Genomic DNA, 19,091 nt, shown 5'->3' with positions numbered 1-19,091 from the left:
CGATCAGCAGCTCTTCTGTCCTCCAGGAGGTCCCCAAGACAAAGAGTTGGCTTGACATGTTTTCACGAACATCTTCGTCCTGAAGCAGAAAAGATTGACTTGCCATTTATCTGGGATGGTATAAGGTTTCTTGCTTGAGCAGAGGATTGGACTAAAACAGAGGTCACCAACTGGTGGTCTGTGGACCGCTAGTGGTCTGCGAGAAAATTTTGGTGGTCCGCAGAAAAATTGTTTGCATTTTTTATATTGCACTAAATCAGGGGTCCTCAAACTACAGGCCCTGGGCTGGATACGTGCAACGAATGCTTGTGTTGCTGCAGAGAGTCTCCCCCTTTGGGGTCTTTTTGTGCGGGTCGGAAGGGGACAGAAACTCTGATTCAGGGTCTGTTTCAGCCTTCTGGTGTGGGGCTTTGGCGGAAGGCTGGAGGGAAGTGCCGCTGTTGGGGCTCTAAGGAGCACAGGTGGGCAGGCGAGGAGTGGGTGGGAGGGGAGGGGAGAGGTGAGGTGAGTAGAGGCTGGCGAGGTGCCTCTTGACATGAGTGACATCAAGTTAGCCATGCCCACCCAGTCACATGACCACCTAGCCACGCCCACCCAGCCAGTCATTAGGCGGATCATATTAGCGGTCCACAGGATTTAAAATTGTGAATTTAGTGGTCCCTGAGGTCCGAAAGGTTGGTGACCCCTGGACTAAAAGACCTCCATCCCAACCCCGTGATCTCACGAAGCTTCTTGCTAACTCAAAAACTCCCTCCTCTCTTGGAGCTCCGTGGAAGCCATGGAGGCGCATGGAGAACCTCTTCCCCAAAATGGGATGGCCTTCCTCTTAAGCCCGTCGTGTCGGCCAACGGCCTCGAGCCTCTTCACGCGGATAGCGGTTGACTCCCACCACTTTTCAAAGCCCTCCCTGAAGGCTCCATGGGCATTTGAGCATCTTAGCCAGGGGTGAAATGTACAATTTGTTACTACCGGTTCTGGGGGCGTGGCTTGGTGGGAGGTGTAATGTGACTGGGTGGGTGTGGCCAACTTTTTTTTTTTTACTTTTAAGAGCATTTTTTCTACAACCTTTTCTTCGCCCAAAGAGGTTGTAGAAAAAATACTTCTAAAAGGCTCTGACAATCCCAGCTGAGTTGCCTGATTTTCAGAGGCTTTTCTTTTCTTTTAAAAGCATTTTTTTTGCCTTTAAAAGAAAAAAAAGCTTTTGCCGATCAGGCAACTCAGCTGGGATTGCCAGAGGAGCCTTTTAAAAGCATTTTTTCTGCAACCTCTTTGGCGGAAGAAAAGGTTGTAGAAAAAATGCTTTTAAAAGGCTCTGACGATCCCAGCTGAGCTGCGCGATCATCAGGGGCTTTTTTTTTTTACTTTTAAAAGCATTTTTTCAGTCGAAGAAAAAATGCTTTTAAAAGTTTAAAAAAAAACCTCTGATGATCATGCGGCTCAGCTGGGCATGGAGGGTGGCAGGAATCGCTACCGGATTGGGTGATCTGGTCTGAACTGGGAGCATTTCACCCCTGATCCTAGCCCTCAATGGCATGACTCTCTCTCCTGTCCCGTGGTGGAGGAAACTCCTGAATGTCAACAGGACTTCCTCTTCTGGCAGCGGGCGCTAGAAGTTTGAGCAACCCGTCCACGGGCTTGCAACAGTTCTTGAACTCAGGTCAAGACGTGGGTGGGGGAACAGGAGCATTACTCAAAGAGGCTGGGCTGGGCAGATGGAAGCCATTCTCCCACTCCGTTTGGCCCAGAAACAGCCACCCACCCACCCACCCGTGCGGTCCTTTCTTCCAGAGATCTTACAAAACCAACATCCCCACTCTTGGAAGTAGCGATGCGCAAGTTCTGGATCAAGGAGATGTCGGATGAGGCAGCCAGCAGAGGATTTTCTTCTACTCCAGGCTCGGGGTGAGGTTAAAACGAACTCCAGTGTGTTCATGTAGATTTTGGTTGAATTAAAATTGTTCCCATTTTGGAGGATGGCTTTCGGTTTTCCCTTGCTTCTGGTGACACCTTGGAATTTGGGAATAAATTCCACAACAGCTCGGCAGGAAGAGGTCGCCCTGGTCTTTCAGATGGGGGTTAGTTCTAGATTAATCATCCAGCAGCAAACAACGTCCCAATGAAGGATGGAACGACTCTGGCCAATAATCAGTGAGCAACAGCTTAAATAAGGGACCCCCAAGAAGAAAAACACAATCAACCAATAGTGGCAATACTTTTATGTAAAAAAAAAGAGCAAACTCAACTTCCTCCTGGCACTGATGATGTTCCCTAGTTGGGTCATGAAACATCTGCAAGGAAACCTCCAATCTCTGAGACCCCCCCAGTCGTCCTCCATAAACCCCATTCTCTTCTAGCACGGATGAGGTTTCCTAGTTGGGTCGTGAAACATCTGAAAGAAAGCACCAAGCTCAGGGAGCACCAAGGACGACTGCTCTCCTCCTCCTTCTCCCTCTTCCTCTTCTTCTCCTCCTCCTCCTCGTCCTTCCTCCTCCTCTTCATAAACCCCATTCTCTTCTATCACTGATAATGTTTCTTAGTTAGGTCGTGGAGCACCAAGGACCCCACAGTCGTCATCCTCCTTCTCCTCCCTCCACACACCCCACTCCCTCTCCCTTCTATCACTGATGATGTTACTTAAAAGGGTCATGAAAAGTCTACAATGAAACCATCGAGCTCAGAGACCACCGAGCGCCCCACAATTCAACCCTGAGCTGCAGATATGCTCTTCTAGCAGCATTTTTATCTAAATGGAAAGTTTTCTTCAAGCAAAGTCGTGTTCCTGAAAACATGGAATGAAGAAACCGCTTAAAACACGGCTCAGATCATGCTTCCTCTTTACAAGGCATCATCATCATAGCTGAACCTCACCCCTCCCTGACAAGGACAAATCCTCAGCTGTCCAGGGTCATGGGAGTTGAAGTCCAACAGATGTAAGCCCGGAGGAGGCTCAGATACACCTTCACCCAACTCTTAAGTCCATCAGAAGAAAAAAGGAAGATATTTTGGCAGAATATAAAGTTAGTCCTTGATTTACCATCTTACCAACTGAGCCCCAAATTTCTGTTAGTAAACAAGGCACTTAGTAAGTAAATTTTGTCCTGTTTTACAACCTTTTGACCACAGTTGTTAAGTGAATCACTAAGTGAATCATATGGTCGTTAAGTGAATCAGGCTCCCCTCCCCTTGTCAGAAACCAGCTGGGAAAGTCACCAAAAAGTGATCACGGGACATTGCAACAACCGTCATAAATACGAGACGGTTGCCGAGCGTCTGAATTTTGATCACGTGACCCTGCAACTGTCGTGTGAAACAGGGTCATATAAGTCACTATTTTTCAGTGCCGTAACTTCCAACGGTCACTAAGTGAACAGTTGTAAGTGGACAAGGACCTGCATTTGCAAACGATGTGCATCTTAACAAAATTTGGCAGGACCTCCTGGCCTGAACTGCTCAACAGATGGGGAGAGATTTTTAAGGGGACCCTCTTGCTCTCCCGGCTGCCACCCACTCCCTCTTTTTGCTCTTTCATCTGCGGGTGTGCAAGTGCACACATTTCCACACCCTATCAGAGTCAGGCAGACTTTGTAAAGCGTTAAATACGCTATAGCTTTATTATTATTAATATTATTATAAGGGGAACACGCAAGCCACAAGGGTGGCTATTAATGGAAGGGGAAATGATGATGCTGTTTTTGAAATTCTGCTTTTCCGTCGCAAAGCAAGATGCAGAAAGAGATGTCCACTGTTTCTCTTCTACAATTTAATTCAGAGGGGGAAAAAAAACATGACAATATAGAGCAGGGGTCTCCAAGGACACCCCCCCAGTCCTCTTCCTTCACCTCCTCCATTCCACACCCGCATCCTAGCACTGATGCTGCTGCCTAGTTGGGTCATGAAATGTCTACAAGAAAGTCATCAAGCTTAGAGAGCACCAAGGATCCCAAAGTCTTCCTCTCCACAAACTCCACTCCCTCCTAACTCTGATGATGTTACCCAGTTGGGTCATGAAACGTCTGCAAGGAAACCACCCAAGCTCAGAGAGCACCAAAACCTTCAGAGTTTATGAGCAATTAAATCTTCACCAGCTCCTCCAGAGAACAATCATCAGCTCTTCTGTCCTCCAAGAAGCCCCCCACCCCACCCCCAAGATGGACAGTTGGCTTGACGTGTTTTCACGAACCCCTTCAAACCTGAAGTGACAATCAAGTTTGCCTGCTGGAGTTATGGGTGTTTCCTGCCGGCTCAGGAATTTTGGGAGTCGAAGTCCACCGGTTGTAAAAGCTGGCATGGTTGCCCACCCGCTGCCTTAAGAGGAGGAGAGATGCCCACTTGAATCGAGGCAGCTGGCAGAGCAGACATGGCCAAAGAAGGCCGTGGCTGTGTAAACAGCGGGAGCTGCATCTCCTCACTTCCAGGGTGGAATGTCAATGCATCAAGGGCAGGACTTGGGTTCCAGAAACGCTTTGCATGCGGAGGCTGAGGGGGAGCCACGACTGGGTCCTTCTACCCCTGCAACCCATCAATCTGAAGGACGGGAAGGTCTTTGGTCCAAGCTTGAACTGCTGGAGAAGAAGGGCCTCAAAGCCACTGTAGAAACGGTATCTACAGGGTCCGGTGAAGACGATGGTGTTATCCAAGTTCTCTCTCTTTTGATGGCTCCGTCGTAGATGTTGGTTGATTCCCCCACTGGCTCCTTCGGCCATCTGATTATGGGTCCCTCTCATCAGTGGTTTCTCCCCATGTCACGAAGTTTGCTTGAACTCTTTTGACACCCAAAGAGAGAACCAACCAGAGCATAGAGTTCAAATTCCAGGATCCCTAAGGATGCATACAATTTCTGGAGCGGCTCCAAAACCTCCTCAGCTGAGCATCTTTCCTGGACATGTGCATTGCTTGGCGACAACCCATAAGGTTCCGTCTTTCCTCAACCTATCAGTTAGCTTCACCTGGGCAATGGGATTTTTCCATGGTGGGAGGCGCCCTCTGCTGTCTTGACCTGGTACTGCAAGGCCAACAAAACTTTCGCAGGCCCCCTTTCGAACATCACAGGGCCACCCAATCCCCAAACTCTTTCCAAGGGGATTTCAGAAACGCGCCAGGAAAACTTACCAAAAGAACGAAGACTTGCTACGTCGTCAAGTTTCATCTGAGGCAACCATTGCCACTTGAAGAGGGGTGGACTTCAACTCCCAGGGTTCCCCAGCCAGCAAAATGGCAGGCGGAACAAACGTGAAATATAAATGAATAGCCCCATTAAGTGGAGCCCTGGACTGAACCTTTCGCTTAGCTGACCGTTCAAAGTCACAAAGGCATTGTAAGAGCAACTTGTGACCATTTTTCACACTTACAACTGTTGGAGCATCTCCCTGGTGATCGAAATTCCGACGCTTGGCAACTGGCATGGACTTATGACAGTTGCAATGTCCCGGGTCACGTGATCCCCTTTTCTAACCTCCTGACAAGCAAAGCCAGGGGGGAGGGAACCAGATTCACTTAACAAAGGGGTTACTAACCTCGCACTGTAGTGAATCACTTAACTGCAGCCAGAAAGATCATAATTAAATGGGGCAAAAACTCAACTCAAAATGCCTTTCTGGTTTCTGGGCTCAGTAGTGGTGGCGAGGACCACCAGTCCTCCCATCAACAGCTGAGATAGAAGCCATGAGAGGGGGCCAAGGACTGCAAGAGGGAGGGTCTTTAGTGGGAAACCAGGTTAAAGTCATAAGGGGGGGGGCAGTTGTCGGTCTGTGGGGTCCTGCTGTTTTCTTGCAGATGTTTCACTATCCAGGCAAGTTACATCATCAGTGCTCGCAGGAATGGGGTTTTCCGTCTATAGAGCCTTGGCATCTTTTAAGATTTGTGGACTTCAACTCCCAGAATTCTCCAGACAGCTATGTTTACAGGCCTTAAAGTTACTAAGGCTGGACGCCCCCAGCTGCAGAACAAACTCTGTAAACAGCACAAACCCTTCAAGCACTGATGAAGTTACCTAGCTGGGTCACAAAATGCCTGCAGAAAAGCAACTAAGATCAGATAGCACCAAGGAGCCCCCAAGATGGTATCCGTTGCTGGTCTACAACCAACACAATAGCAGGAGCTTGGTAGCACCTTCTCGGTAACTTTGGTTAACTGGAAACCTCCCGGGGGAGGGGGGCAGCATTTAGTGGGCCTCCCTCGTGTATCCCAGGTCAGCCACGAGCCGCCGCCGCTTCAAAACACCACCAGCCACGTCAGGTAGTCACTGCATTTTATTGGAAAACATTGATATAATTTTTTATTTTATTTTCACAGCTTGAACTGAACAAACGCCACCTGCTTTCAAAGACATTCTGGCTCAACCTTCCCCACACTCTCCGGCAAGACCCCTCCGCGGACTCATCGGTGGAGCGCAGGAGGCGAATTCTCCCCGTCCAGATTCGGGACAGAGTCTGCTTCTCGTTTCAATGGCCTCGCCCGGATGAAAAGAAAAAAAAAAAGAGAGAAAAAAAAAAACAACCCCCCAAACATCTTTTTTTTCCAAATTGGATTAAAAAACAGAACAAAAAAACCCAAACAAAATGGAAAAAAAGAGAGAAGCAAAGTTTGCAGCTCATGCCGTTTGCCGCGAGAAGAAGGGGGGGGGGACAGTAAGAAGGGGGGAGGGGAAGGGGCCAAGAGGGGAAAAGGCGGAGGGAGGAAGCCACAGCTAAAGAGCACAGACACCGAAGCCAAGAAGGTGCGTCAGTCAGAGGCGTTAAAGGCGCCGGCCACTACGGAAGAAGAAATGAAAAAAAGCATTGGCGGAGGGGGGGGGGAAGAGGAAAACGGGGCGCTCGGGCGCAGTTGGCATTCGCTCAGCGGAGGCTTCCCTCTTTTATTGCGGTCTCACGCGCACCCCACCTTCCCAAGCGGCCAACCGAAAGCCTCTGCCATCGCGGGGCGCATCCCATTCCCAGAGGTGGGGGGGGGGAGGAAGCCCATCGCCTCAGATATGTACATAGCAGCTCTGAAGTCGGATGCCACGCGTAGGAAACCGTAAAGGACATTTTACAATTTTTACAAGCTTGAGAACAAGAGACGGGAGTGTGTCGGGTGTTTTGGGAAAAGCGCCAATTGGGACAGTGCTGGGGACCCTCGCCGCCCCCCCCCTCCTCGCTTCAATCCGCCTCTCCCCTCCAGGTCGCGCCAATAGGATCCACTTTCCACCGCGGACATCCGAGCGGTGGGGAATCTGCGCCCCCCCCCACCGCCCCAACAAAACGAAGGAGGAACACAAAAATAAACCCCCTCCCCGTTTCCTGCTTATACGCCTGGTGTTCCTTGGGGCAAGACCCTCGGTGGTGACTGCCAGGTCAACGCGCACAACTGCAGCGCCCGGACACATGCAACAGGACTGGAAAAGGGGTTTTGCACTCTCTCCACCCCTTCGTGGTGGTGGGGTGTGTGATTGGTGTGTGTGTGGCGGGGGTGTTCTCGAAAGAAAAGGAAGAATCTGCACCCTGAGATATGGGGCCAGCTCTGACTACAGAACAGAATACCCGATGGAAACGAAGACATCCAGAAGGGCCGAGAGGGTCTCAGGGGACCCTGGGAAGGAAGGAAGGAAGGAAGGAAGAGTGAAAAAGAGGAGGAGGGAGAGAGGAGTGCAATCATGCAGCTTGGGAAGGTTTTTCTTCTTTTTTCCTTTTTTTTTTCACTTTAATTGCTTGGTCAGATTTATTCCACAGCCGATTTGTTTGCTTAGAGAACCAGGTTACTTAAGTAGAGAGAGTGTGTGGGAGAAAAGTTATCGAAGGAGAAAACGGGCCTTGCCAGCCACTCCGTCTGCGGGCTTCATTTTGCCGTCATCATCTGCACAAACTCTGTAAGAGACACGGAAGGAGGCGACACGGTGAGCGGGTCCCCCATTGAAGTCCTCACTGACGCCCCTGCTGTGGGCCTCGGTCTCCCTTCACTTAACGCCCAGGCACGCAACAGGCCACCTTTTAACTTGGTTTAAGTGTGTGGCCAAAAAGGAACCAGTATCCCCTACAGAACTGCACTGTGCTGTTTCACCCAGAGAAAAATGCAAACACACTTCTGTCGTGTTCTCTCCTCCCTGGTGGCCCCTGTAACCATCCTCCTCCTCCACAGCTCTGTTCTCCCAATCAACACAGAAGAACGTAGACTCCTAGGGCTGGAAGGGACCTCGGAGGTCTTCTAGTCCAGCCCCCTGCTCAGGACAGGAGGTCCTTAGACCATCCCGATCAAACGGTCCGGTGACGGAGCAGCCACACGATCAGAGGAATCACCAAGCAGACCAAATTTTAACCCTTTCTGGCACCGGGTTTTCCAAAGAGGAAGTGGGCCACGAGCAAAGTCCTGATTCAGCTGAAACCACCAACCCAGGATTGTAGAAAGAACAAATCTTTCCAGGCTTGGATTTACCAGAACATCTCCTGTCGGCTTCTTTGCACAAAGGTCCACATCTTCTCCACTAAGCGGAGTGTCTGGGTTGTGTTCTAGCAGAGGGCTGTCCAACTGTGCCCACTTTAAGACAGGTGGACTTCCACATTTGAACACCTGAATTCGTGATTGTGGTTCTCCAACCCATTCAGAGGCCTTAACAGACCTACTGCGGAGACCCCCGGGGGGGGCTTAAGCAGCAGCTTCCCCCAACCCATCGGGGTCCCTTTTACCAACCTTCATAGTTGACCTGCCCGTCTCCATCAATATCAGCTTCCCGGATCATTTCGTCCACTTCTTCATCCGTCAGCTTCTCGCCAAGGTTTGTCATCACGTGGCGCAACTCAGCGGCGCTGATGTAGCCGTTCCCATCCTGGAAGGAGAGAAGCTCCTGTCAGGTTGAGTTGAAGGAGGGGAAAAGGGCCTTTCTGCTCCAGCCAGGCTGGCAGAGGTCCCGATCTACCCGCTTCCCTTCCATCGCCTCCCTGCCCACTTCCTGCGCTCCAATTCCCAGCTTCACCTTGTCAAACACCCGGAAGGCCTCCCGGATCTCCTCCTCGCTGTCCGTGTCCTTCATCTTCCTCGCCATCATGGTGAGGAACTCGGGGAAGTCGATGGTGCCGTTGCCTGAAAGGCAGCGATGGGCACGGTGAGACCAAGCTGGCGGCTCTGGACAGCCCCCCCCCCCCCCCCCGTGGAAAACTGTCCCTTTTCAAGAGGCGTTGCAAACGCCCACCCTGACCAACAGATTCCTCCTTTTGATTGGTGAGACCGTTTTGGTCGGCTGTACCACAGAGCCTCACTCAGTTGCAATGAAACAAACAAACAAACAAAATACTGGACCAGGGGTCCCCAACCCTTGGGTCAAGAACCGGTACCGGTCTGTGGGTTGTTAGGAACTGGGCCGCACACCTGGAGGTGAGTGATAGGCGAAGCTTCATCTGTATTTGCCCGATGGGGCTGCAGACATAGAAGTAATTTGACCTCGAACTGCCAGAGGTTGTTTTTTTTTTAGGGGAGTGGGGGGGTTACTCACCATCCGCATCCACCTCGTTAATCATGTCTTGCAGTTCGGCCTCAGTGGGGTTCTGCCCCAGGGACCTCATCACGGTGCCAAGCTCCTTGGTGGTGATGGTGCCATCTCCGTCCTTGTCGAAGAGGGAGAAGGCCTCCTTGAATTCTGCAGGGGGACATGGGAAGTGGGGCGTTACATCCCAGCGGGGCAGAAAACCCCAAAAGGGCTCAGGAGGGGGAAAAGAGGAGAAGGAGGGAGGGAGGGAGGGAGGAGTGGAATCTCAAACGCCCAGTCCTTGCCGCTGCTTCCAGTGGTACTTTTCAGTTTCCTAAGCAGCCCTGAGCCGAAGCCCCCTAAACATGGAGGAACCACGGACTAACAAAGCCAAATGGAGTTTGTGAAAAAGAAGCTGCCTAAAATAGGATAGAAGAATATAAATCCTCCCATTCCCCACCATCCTGTCAGAGCTGGAGAAGCTTCTTGGATGGGAAGCAAAACGCCTTCAAAAGAAAAAAAACCAAGGAAGTCCAGTTGCCTCCTGAAAAAAAGCACCTTTGGGACTTTTAGGCAGCTTAAAAGTTAAGAGATTCTCAGCCCTCCAGCCATGGTTGTCCCAAAGGTGCTCTTTCAAGAGGCAATGGGACTTTCCAGAAATAAGTTTTAAGACCTGCCCCTCGGGGTCTTGATTTATTGAGCAAGTCTGCTTGTTGCTCTTCAAAAACTCTGTCTGTCTGTTTCTCTCTCTCTCTCTCTCTGTGTGTGTGTGTGTGTGTGTGTGTGTGTGTGTGTGAGAGAGAGAGAGAGAGAGAGAGAGAGAGAGAGAGAGAAAGAGAGAGAGATTGGTCCATTCATGCTCGGGGCAAGGTGTGTGTGTGGAAACTCACCTGCAATCTGTTCTTCAGTCAGCTGGTCAGCCTGCAAGCAGAAAAGAGAGGTTAACTGCTTGGCATCTTTCGCCAAAAAATAATAATGGGGTGGGGAAGCATCAGTTGCAAGGGATATTTTCCATGCCTCTCAGCCGAGGCCCAAAAAAGACAACCGAGGTCCCTCCAAATTTTGGGAGGGCTTTGAATCCACCTCCTCCGTGCTGCGCTGTAAAAACTCCAAAACCTCAATTTCCCACCACTTTGAAGATTCAGCAAATCACAAGGGTTGAACAGGGTCCTTCAAAGCTCCCTGCCCGCCGTTGCATTTCCTGCCTTCTACAATTCTTGCTCCAGGTGTGATTGGTCCCATCACAACTACAACTGGGGACGATAATCTGCGCCGGTGGACCCATCGTTCACTGCAGGCTGTGAACCCAGACATTGGCCCAGGCCTGCTTTCTGGAAAGCCAACGCCCGTCCTTCTCCTCCTCCCTGACAAGGAGCCTGCTGAACGGCCATCCTCGTGGCTCTGCACTGCAGCCAGAAGCAACTCTCAAAGAGCGCAAGGGCAGCCGTGTTCAAGCAAGGGGTCAGTGCTTCAAGCGATACACCCATAAAAAGCAGAAGTCTGAGGCAGGCAGATAAATAAAGAACAATTTATTGGATACATCATATTGGCATAACTGGTGAAAGCCAACTCTGAAAGTTCCCACCAACTTTTGCCTAATTAAAAAGGAAGTAAACGTTTCCCCTTTCCCTTAAGTCACTGGTCACGCTGTCCAATCAAGATGCTGGCCGGTTGCTTGGTTACTTCACTCCTCCCCTGGGCAGCCACCCGTCGGAATGTCCTTGATTCCCACAGGAAACCTTTCTTGTTTTGGCTACAAAACGCCATCTAGCTCTTTCCCCCGTCCCTTCCCCGTCTTGTGGCAGCCCTGAAGCCTCCAAGGTGGCCTCAGCCAGGTTCACTTCAGGGTTGACACAAAGTGGAAGAGCCTCATTTGGACAACTCCAACTGTCCTTGAGGGTTGAAAGGCAACCATATAAAATAAAAGCGGGGCCCTCACTTTGCTCTGGATAAGGGACCCCACCATCTCTCCCGTCTCTTTCCTGCTCTTAAAGGAGGCCGTGGGATTCCTTCTGGAGCTCTTCCAAACCCAGCCTGCGCCAGCCGAGAGTCAGCGACTGACACACCACAAGAACTGCCGACGAAGGCCCACAACAGCGGCTGATTCATGCAGGAGAGTACCACAAAACCCAGTTTGACAACTTGATTTCTGGAATTTATTCCCACCAAAGGCGGTGATGACCGCCCAAAGCCCGTTCATGGCAACAGGCTTGTCTCAGGGAAGCAAGTATCATTCATCCCAACCGTTTTGCAGCTCCAAAGGCCCCACTGGTCCTTAGCCCTGACGGCAGAGAGAGAGAAAGAGACGGGGTGGGTGGCTGGTCTGAAGCAATCCTGGCTACCGTGAGAAACAGGATGCTGGACTTTGCCGTGAGTCAGCAGTTCCCTTCTGCCCCCGGGGGGGAGGGGGGGAATCTTTGCAAATCCCAAGCGCGGCTGATCAGATTCAAAACACAACCCCCAGTGCGCTCACTTGTGGGCTTCTTGGCTTAATGTTATAACCATCCTGAGCTTCTATCGCTTTTCAGCAGCTACCGAGTCCTCATGGCCCGGGAAAGCCGAGCACAGCCGTTCCACACCATCGACAAACCACGTTCCAGACTTCCCAAGTTTGCTCAATGTCCAGGACCACCAAGGTTGGCCTTCCCAAAGACGTGGTCTCCACCTTCTGCTTTTCCAAGTGCTGGATGCAAAACGGCTCTTCTGTGCAGGAGGGTTGGTTGTTTTAAAAGGCGAGTTCTCTGACTAGAAGAATCTTGGTCTGTCATGCTGAATTCTGGTGCCAGCATCTTGGCTCCTGGGAGAAAGCCAGCCACAGCGGCTGAAGATGACAAGGGAGGTTTCCTGAGTGACCACGGAGCAGCTGCTCCCCAGGGCTGGGCAACTCTGGCGACCTGATGACCTGTGGAATTCTGGGAGTTGAAGTCCACAGGTGGTCAAGATGTCAGAATTGCCCATCCCTGTGTCCCAGGCCATCTACGGTGTGACCAGCTGGGGTTTCTATGGGGAAGCAGATCAACAGCAACCAAGCAATGTCTCTCCCGGTCAAAAAGCTCCATCTGGGAGGATCTTCCATCACAGGCAATCCTCAACTTATGATCAGAGTCGAGCCCAAAAATTCTGTTGCTAAGTGATACGTCTGCTCCATTTTGCCACCTCCCTTGCCCGCAGTTGTTAAGTTAGTGACACAGTTGTTAAGTGAATCTGGTTTCCTTGCCGACTTTGCTCGTCAGGTCGCAAGAGGGGATCACGTGACCCCGGGACTCTGCAACCGTCATAATAGGAGTCAATTGCCAATTGCCTCTGAATTGTAATCACGTGTCCCTGAGGATGCAGTTGTAAGGGTAAAAAACGATCCTACGTCCGTTGTCGGTGCCATGGTCACTTTGAATGGTCACTAAATGAACGGTTCTGAGTTGAGGGCTACCTGTATAGGGCTGAGCCAGGTCATTGCCCTCTCTCGTTTAGGCAAACTGCAACTCTGGAGGAGTTTCTGAGTTGCGAACTTTTCGGGGTGTGAGAAAGGCTGGCCACATCAAACCCAATGCTCTAGGCCAGGGGTCTCCAACCTCGGCAACTTTTAAGACTTGTGGACTTCAACTCCCAAAGGAAAGCTGGCTGAGGAATTCTGGGAGTTGAAGTCCGCAAGTCTTAAAGTTGCTGAGGTTGGAGACCCCTGCTCTAGGAAACCCAGAGGGAGGTTAGACGGCAGTCCTGGCCGGCCCAACACTGCAGCAGGCAAGGAAGTGACCCTGGACTGGCCAGAGAGCCGCTTCTTGGAGGTGCATTCAAGAGTTTCAAGGGTGTAAGATGCCAAATAATGCAGGGGGAGGGAGGGAGGGATGGAAAAAGGTCCCAAGGAGAAAAATAAAACCTTCAGCCCTCCCATCTTCAGGCAAAAAGACTTTCCATAGATCAGCTATTAAGGTTATACAGGTAGTCCTCAATTTGTGACAAGGAAGCGAGCCCAAAACTTCTGCTGCTGAGACATTTAAGTGAGTTTTGCCTCATTTTACGACCTATCTTGCCACTGTTGCTAAGTGAATCGCCACAGTCGTTAAGTTAGTCACACGGCTGTTAAGTGAATCTGGCTTCCCCTTTGGCTTGTCAGAAGGTCACAAAGATGACACACACACCCCCCGGACACTGGCTGAATTTTGATCATGTGACCAAGGGGAGGCTGTGAAAAAGAGTCGGAAGTCACTTTTTTCAGTGATGTAACTTTGAACAGTCTTTAAATGAACTATTGTTAAGTCGAGGACTGCCTGTATTAAAGGGGGGGAGGAGAGAAAGAGGGATTCAGCCCCAGCAGACCCAGAGGGAGGAAGTGAGGATGAGGAAGCACTTCAGATGGGGAGAAGAGTCCCCCCCCAATTGAGCCCCAAAAGATTAGGCTTCTGAGGGAGGGAGGGATTCAGCTCCACCGAGTCTTCCCTTCAGGTGGTGGGGGAGGGGCGACGCCCAAGAAAACGCAGCCCCCCCCCTTCCTTTTGAACCAACAGATCTCCTCCCTGCCATCACAATGATGTTTCCTGAATCCAGGATGAGGCAAGGAAATCGCCATTTCCCTCTCCCCTTGGAAACAACCGGCCATTTCTCCCACTCCCTGTCCCCTCAAATAAAGCAGATCCCCCAAATTCCAGCCGAAGACGCTTTGTGGCCCGGATTCGTTTGGCAGAAACTGCCAGAGTCGCAACTCAAGGAAGCTTTTCGACGGGGCTTTGAGGGAAAGAGGGAGAAATCGGTACTGAGAGAGCAGAGAATATGAGCTGGTGGGTTGGGCTGGGGTGACCAGAAGTCCGAGGAGGAAGCCAGCCAGCGACCTTCCATTTGGGAAACGGGTGAGGGAGACTTCAGCAGACAATTTGAAGAGTCCAGTGTGTGTCCATCAGGTGCCGGATCTCGTCTCCTAACAGACCAGCAACCCGCAAAGCCGCAGCTCCAAATCAAATCTGCCCTGTGAATGTCTTCCGTGCAGGTGAAGAAGTGCAAAAGTCCAGGTCTCTCCACCTTGCCCTGATCGATGCTTTTCAAGGAAGCAGCAGCCGAATCCACCCCTCCATTCTTCTTTCCTCCAGAGCTTCAGCTTCTGAGCCAAACGCCCCCTCGGCTCACCCAAACCCACCCTTCAGGGTCACCCCTGGCAGAAGTTGTGGTCCGAGACAGACGGGCAACGGCTCCTCTGCAGCGGATCGCAAAATCGTCTTTCGTTTTCAGCCAAAAACGGGCAGGGCAAGGTAAGAGTTGCGTGAGCCGCTTTCCGATCAGAGCCGTTCCGCTGCTATTTCCGCTGAAGTCAGAGGCGACTGGAGTGGCATTTCCTTCTTTAGGCAAAGCGAAGGGAGGGAACGAAACATCTGGAAACCTCGTCGGATGCTGATGAAGACCAGCCCCCCTGCCAGAGTCAGGAGGGCCCAGGGCAGAGGCCTTGGATACGTGGCCCCTTGCCCTGCCCCCTTTCCAGACAGGATGCCCAGCTCTGCTGCCCCACCCCAGCCCTCCGAATCACAGCCATGTGACTGGCACCAGCAGTGGGGGGCACCCCCTTTCTGCCCCTCCCCCAGGGCAGGGAGAGTCGAATTGCAACCCACACCCTGACTTCTTTCACCCTTTTTTCAGATGATGGCGTCCGTATCTTTCAGGATGCTCAGATGCTCGATCCTGAAGTGTTTCCCCCTCCAAAGAAGATACGCCCCCCCTCCCCAATTCGTCCACTATGCTGGCTCTCACGTCTGTCTCCCTAGACATCTGTCTGGAGCTCCCTCTCCAGTGCTTGCCCACCCCCTCCCAGATCAGCCCCTCCCTTGCCAAAAAAAGCAGGCTGGAAGGACCCTCCAACCCCCACCAAATCCTTGCCCTGCGCCAAGCATCCCCAGCCAGGCCTCCTTCAAGGGATGCAGCCCCTGAGGCCAGCCAGGTGCTCCCATTGCACCCAGGGCCTCCCCTCCCCAACTGCAACCCTCTCCCCAATTAGCCCACCTGCCCGCCCACCCCTTACTTCTCCTTTGTCACTCATCCACGGAGCCCCCCAACAGCCTCTCCTTATAATCCCCCGCCAAAAACTCAGGGGCAGTTTGGCATCCCCTGCCCTCCATCGCCCCTCCTCAATTCACGTTGTATTGCCCCCAGGATGTCCCTCGCCCCTCCCACAACCCCTCGCAACTCCCTCCCTCCTGCAACTCTCTTACTGCATTGGGATGCGACGCCCCCCACAAAGAACTGGTCTCATACGCTGCTCCCGCCCCCCACAGCAGCCTTGCCCCACTGGGGCCATTGCCCCCTCCCTCCCCCACTAATGGGCCTGACCCAACAACAAGGGGGTCGTTCTCTTCGCCCCCCGACCACCTGGAAGCGCCTCCCCTCCTCCTACAACTCTCCCCCCCCCCGCATCCAAATAACCAGGCAGCCCCTGAACTCCTCCTTGGGGGTAGGTGGACAACAAGACCCATCCGCCGCCGCTTCCAGCCGGGAAGCATGGGCGTTGTAGTCCGTGACACCCCCCCCCACTCCCCTCCCCGCCGGAAAGGCGACGGAAGCCGCGCTGTCGCCTCACCATTGTCGGGACCGGCGAGGCGAGGAGGCGGCGGCGTCCGGAGGCTTCGAGGGCAGCAACGGCGTCGCGAGGGAGGCAGGAGCCGCACCAGCCGGGACGCACCGAGGGCCGCTTCACGGAGCCTCACTGCGCGCGCTGGATCCCTCCGCCAACGGCCGCCTCCGGCCTCGCCCCGACGCGGCCTCCTCCCCCCCCGGATGCCACGCCCCGCGGACGCCGCCGCGCCCAATCCGCTCTTGCCCCTGAGGGCGGCCCCGCCCACTTCCTCCCTGCGGGCGGCGAGAGGGCCGAAGGGACTATTTTCCTCCCCTCGCTGGCTCCTCGCGCTTCTTTCCCGTCCCGCCCCTCCCCTGCAGCCGCCTGCCGGCGGAAGGACACAGGATGGCGAGCTCGTGATTGTTTCGCGCGCTCCCATTGGCCGCGGGAGGAGGCGCAGGATGAGACTCCCGCGGCCATTGGTCGCCTCTCACCTGCAATGCGTCAAAATTGGAGCGGGCCATGTGGAGGAGGGAAAAAGGGGGACGGAGGGAGGAACCAAGTGGAAGGGTGTGGGTGGAGGAGCACGAGACCCCGAGAGGCCGCGTTTTGCGGCGCGGTGGGTTTCGAGAAGAAAAAAAAGCACACCATCTCACTCTTTCTAAAATGGTACGGCCCTCCCCCTCCCGGCCACGAATAGATCGCTCTAGAAATAGGGGCGTGGTCCCGGTGGCCGCCAAGCAGGCGATAGCCCCGCCCTCTTTCAAAGAGCTGACCGTGCAATCCAGCTGGGCCACGCCCTCCTTTGGCCACGCCCACTCGTTGCAAGCCCCGCCTTCCTCCCATAGATCTGGATCCTCTACCTGCAGGGATGAGTTTTGCTTCTCCCACGTGGGAAACGGGAGTCAACCCGGAACTGCGGCCATGAACGTTTGGAACCTTCCCTGTTGAATTCCCACCTGCTAAGACCTTGGGGAGGACATTGGCTGGACCTTGAACTCTTGACCCACCCAGTTCAAAAAGCAGCTCCCAATCTAAATATACTGGAACAGCCGCCCAGGGGCCCATGCTGGCTAAGGATTATAGGGGTTGGAGTCCAGTCCCACTGGACAGCATCTCTGGGCAAGCTGGATTAGGACGATGGGTGGAATGATTTTAGGAAAGGCTCTTCCGGAGATGCTAAGAGTTGGCACTCTCCAGGTCTGGGCTGGAGAACCCGGCTGGCCTGGCATGAATCTTGAACCGGTTAGGAAGAGTCAGATAGGTCACACGGCATCTGGATAAGTCCTCGACTTACAACCACAATGGAGCCCAGAATCTTCGGTGGTTGAGCTAAGCAGTCATTAAGCAAGATGTTACGTGACTGCTTAGCTCAACGACTGTAACCTTGGCTCTCCCAGTTGTGGTCATTAAGCAATAACGTGGTGGGGGGAGATATCCTGAGAAGCCCAGCACAGGTTACAGGGCTCACTGGTGCATGGAAACCTACCCCGGGCCGGGGGACCTGGCCATTCTCCCTGCCTCACCACACCTGGGACTCTTAAGAAGCATAGACTTCAACTCCCAGGATTCCCCAGCCAGCCATTCTGGCAGTCAAAGTTGACACACCTTAAAGTTGCCAAAGCTGTAAAACGTGGCTTTAACCTGCTCTCAGGTTGGTGCTTCTGCCTCAAAAGATGGCACTGGGGAAAAGTGACTTGTAACCAGTCCTCGTGCTTACGACCGTCACAGCATCCGTACAGTCAGCTGATGAGCTTAGCAACCGGCCTATCTTTACGACAGGTGCAGGCCAGGTGCTGGGGTCGGGCGATTGCCAAAGCCACTGAGGGGGAAATAAAGATTCACTTAACGACCCTGTGATTCACTTAATAGCTGCAGTGATTTGCTTAACAACCCTGGCAAAAAAAGCTTGCAAAAATTCAGATGCAACTCACTTAACAGCCTTCTTGCTTAGCAATAGAAATTCTGGTTGTAGGTCAAGGACTACCTGTATAGGGCCGCGGTGTGGCTCAGGCTGTAAGAAGCCTGTTATTACAGCTGCCTGCAATTATTGCAGGTTCAAGCCCCACCAGGCCCAAGGTTGACTCAGCCTTCCATCCTTTATAAGGTAGGTAAAATGAGAACCCAGATTGTTGGGGGGGCAATAAGTTGACTTTGTAAATATACAAATAGAATGAGACTATTGCCTTACACACTGTAAGCCGCCCTGAGTCTTCGGAGAAGGGCGGGATATAAATGTAAATTAAAAAAAATAATAATTCAGGAAACAACTTGCTTAGCGGTTCCTCCATCGCGCCCTCCTCCACCCACTTCCAAACCTGGCTTGGCACCTACAGGTCATCCTTGATTTACAACAGTTTACTTAGTGACTGTTCAAAGTTAGAAGGACACTGAAAAACGTGACTTATGATCGTTTTTCACACTTATGACCGTTGCGTCTAGGATCACGTGATCAAAATTCAGGTGCTTGGCAACTGGTTCATATTTATAACGGCCGCGTCTCGAGGTCACGTGATCCCCTTTTGCAACCTTCCGACAAGCAAAGTCAATGGGGAAGCCAGATTCACTTAACAACCGTATGACTACCTAAAAGGGCACTGATTCGCTTAACAACTGCGGCAAGAAAGGTCGTAAAATGGGACAAAGCTCCCTGGTAACAGGGACCCTCTTCCTCTGCTGTGACGCCTTTGCTGGCCTCTCGGATGATGATCGAGTTGCAGCAGAGCTTCCAAGCCTCCCAGGGATCCTCGACTTATGACGTCAGCCAGAGAAACTGGCATTTTGTTGTTCTGTGCTTTGGCTGCCCATTGCAGGGGGCTGGAAAGGAGGGGGAGGGGGAGGCACCGGGTCTCTGGAGTTTAAAACCAGCTTCCCTCTCTTGCAATTGCCAGTGGTGGGATGAAAACCAGCCGCCTCCCAAGGCTTCTGAACTACAAGTCCCAGCAGCCCAAGCCAACCCAGTTAAAAGTCTAGCGACCTCTAGTGGGCTGTGTCTTTTCCGTTCCTCCTTTCATACTGGAGGTTTTTGTGTGTGTGTGTCTCTATGTTTGTGCAAAACAGAATTTCACACCCGTGAATTCTGTTAACACACACACATGTATATATATTGCATTATTATCGTATAAAGCA

At 52.3% G+C, this 19,091-nt stretch overlaps 1 protein-coding gene across 1 annotated transcript; it reads right to left on the bottom strand.

Moving 5' to 3' along the window:
• Positions 1-6,230: 6,230 nt before the first annotated feature.
• CALM3 (calmodulin 3) lies at positions 6,231-16,142 on the bottom strand. The gene is made up of 6 exons (XM_058195980.1): positions 15,987-16,142; positions 10,324-10,354; positions 9,461-9,604; positions 8,945-9,051; positions 8,662-8,797; positions 6,231-7,841 (listed from the first exon to the last, which is right to left on the bottom strand). The coding sequence occupies exons 1-6, from the start codon at positions 15,987-15,989 to the stop codon at positions 7,813-7,815; spliced, it is 450 nt and encodes a 149-aa protein (XP_058051963.1). The 5' UTR covers positions 15,990-16,142; the 3' UTR covers positions 6,231-7,812.
• Positions 16,143-19,091: the final 2,949 nt, after the last annotated feature.

Source organism: Ahaetulla prasina, chromosome 10 (assembly GCF_028640845.1).
Source record: "Ahaetulla prasina isolate Xishuangbanna chromosome 10, ASM2864084v1, whole genome shotgun sequence".
NCBI classification, from domain to species: Eukaryota; Metazoa; Chordata; class Lepidosauria; order Squamata; family Colubridae; genus Ahaetulla; species Ahaetulla prasina.
Note: the sequence above shows the minus strand (reverse complement) of the source record. Positions and strands in the feature narration are given on the sequence as shown.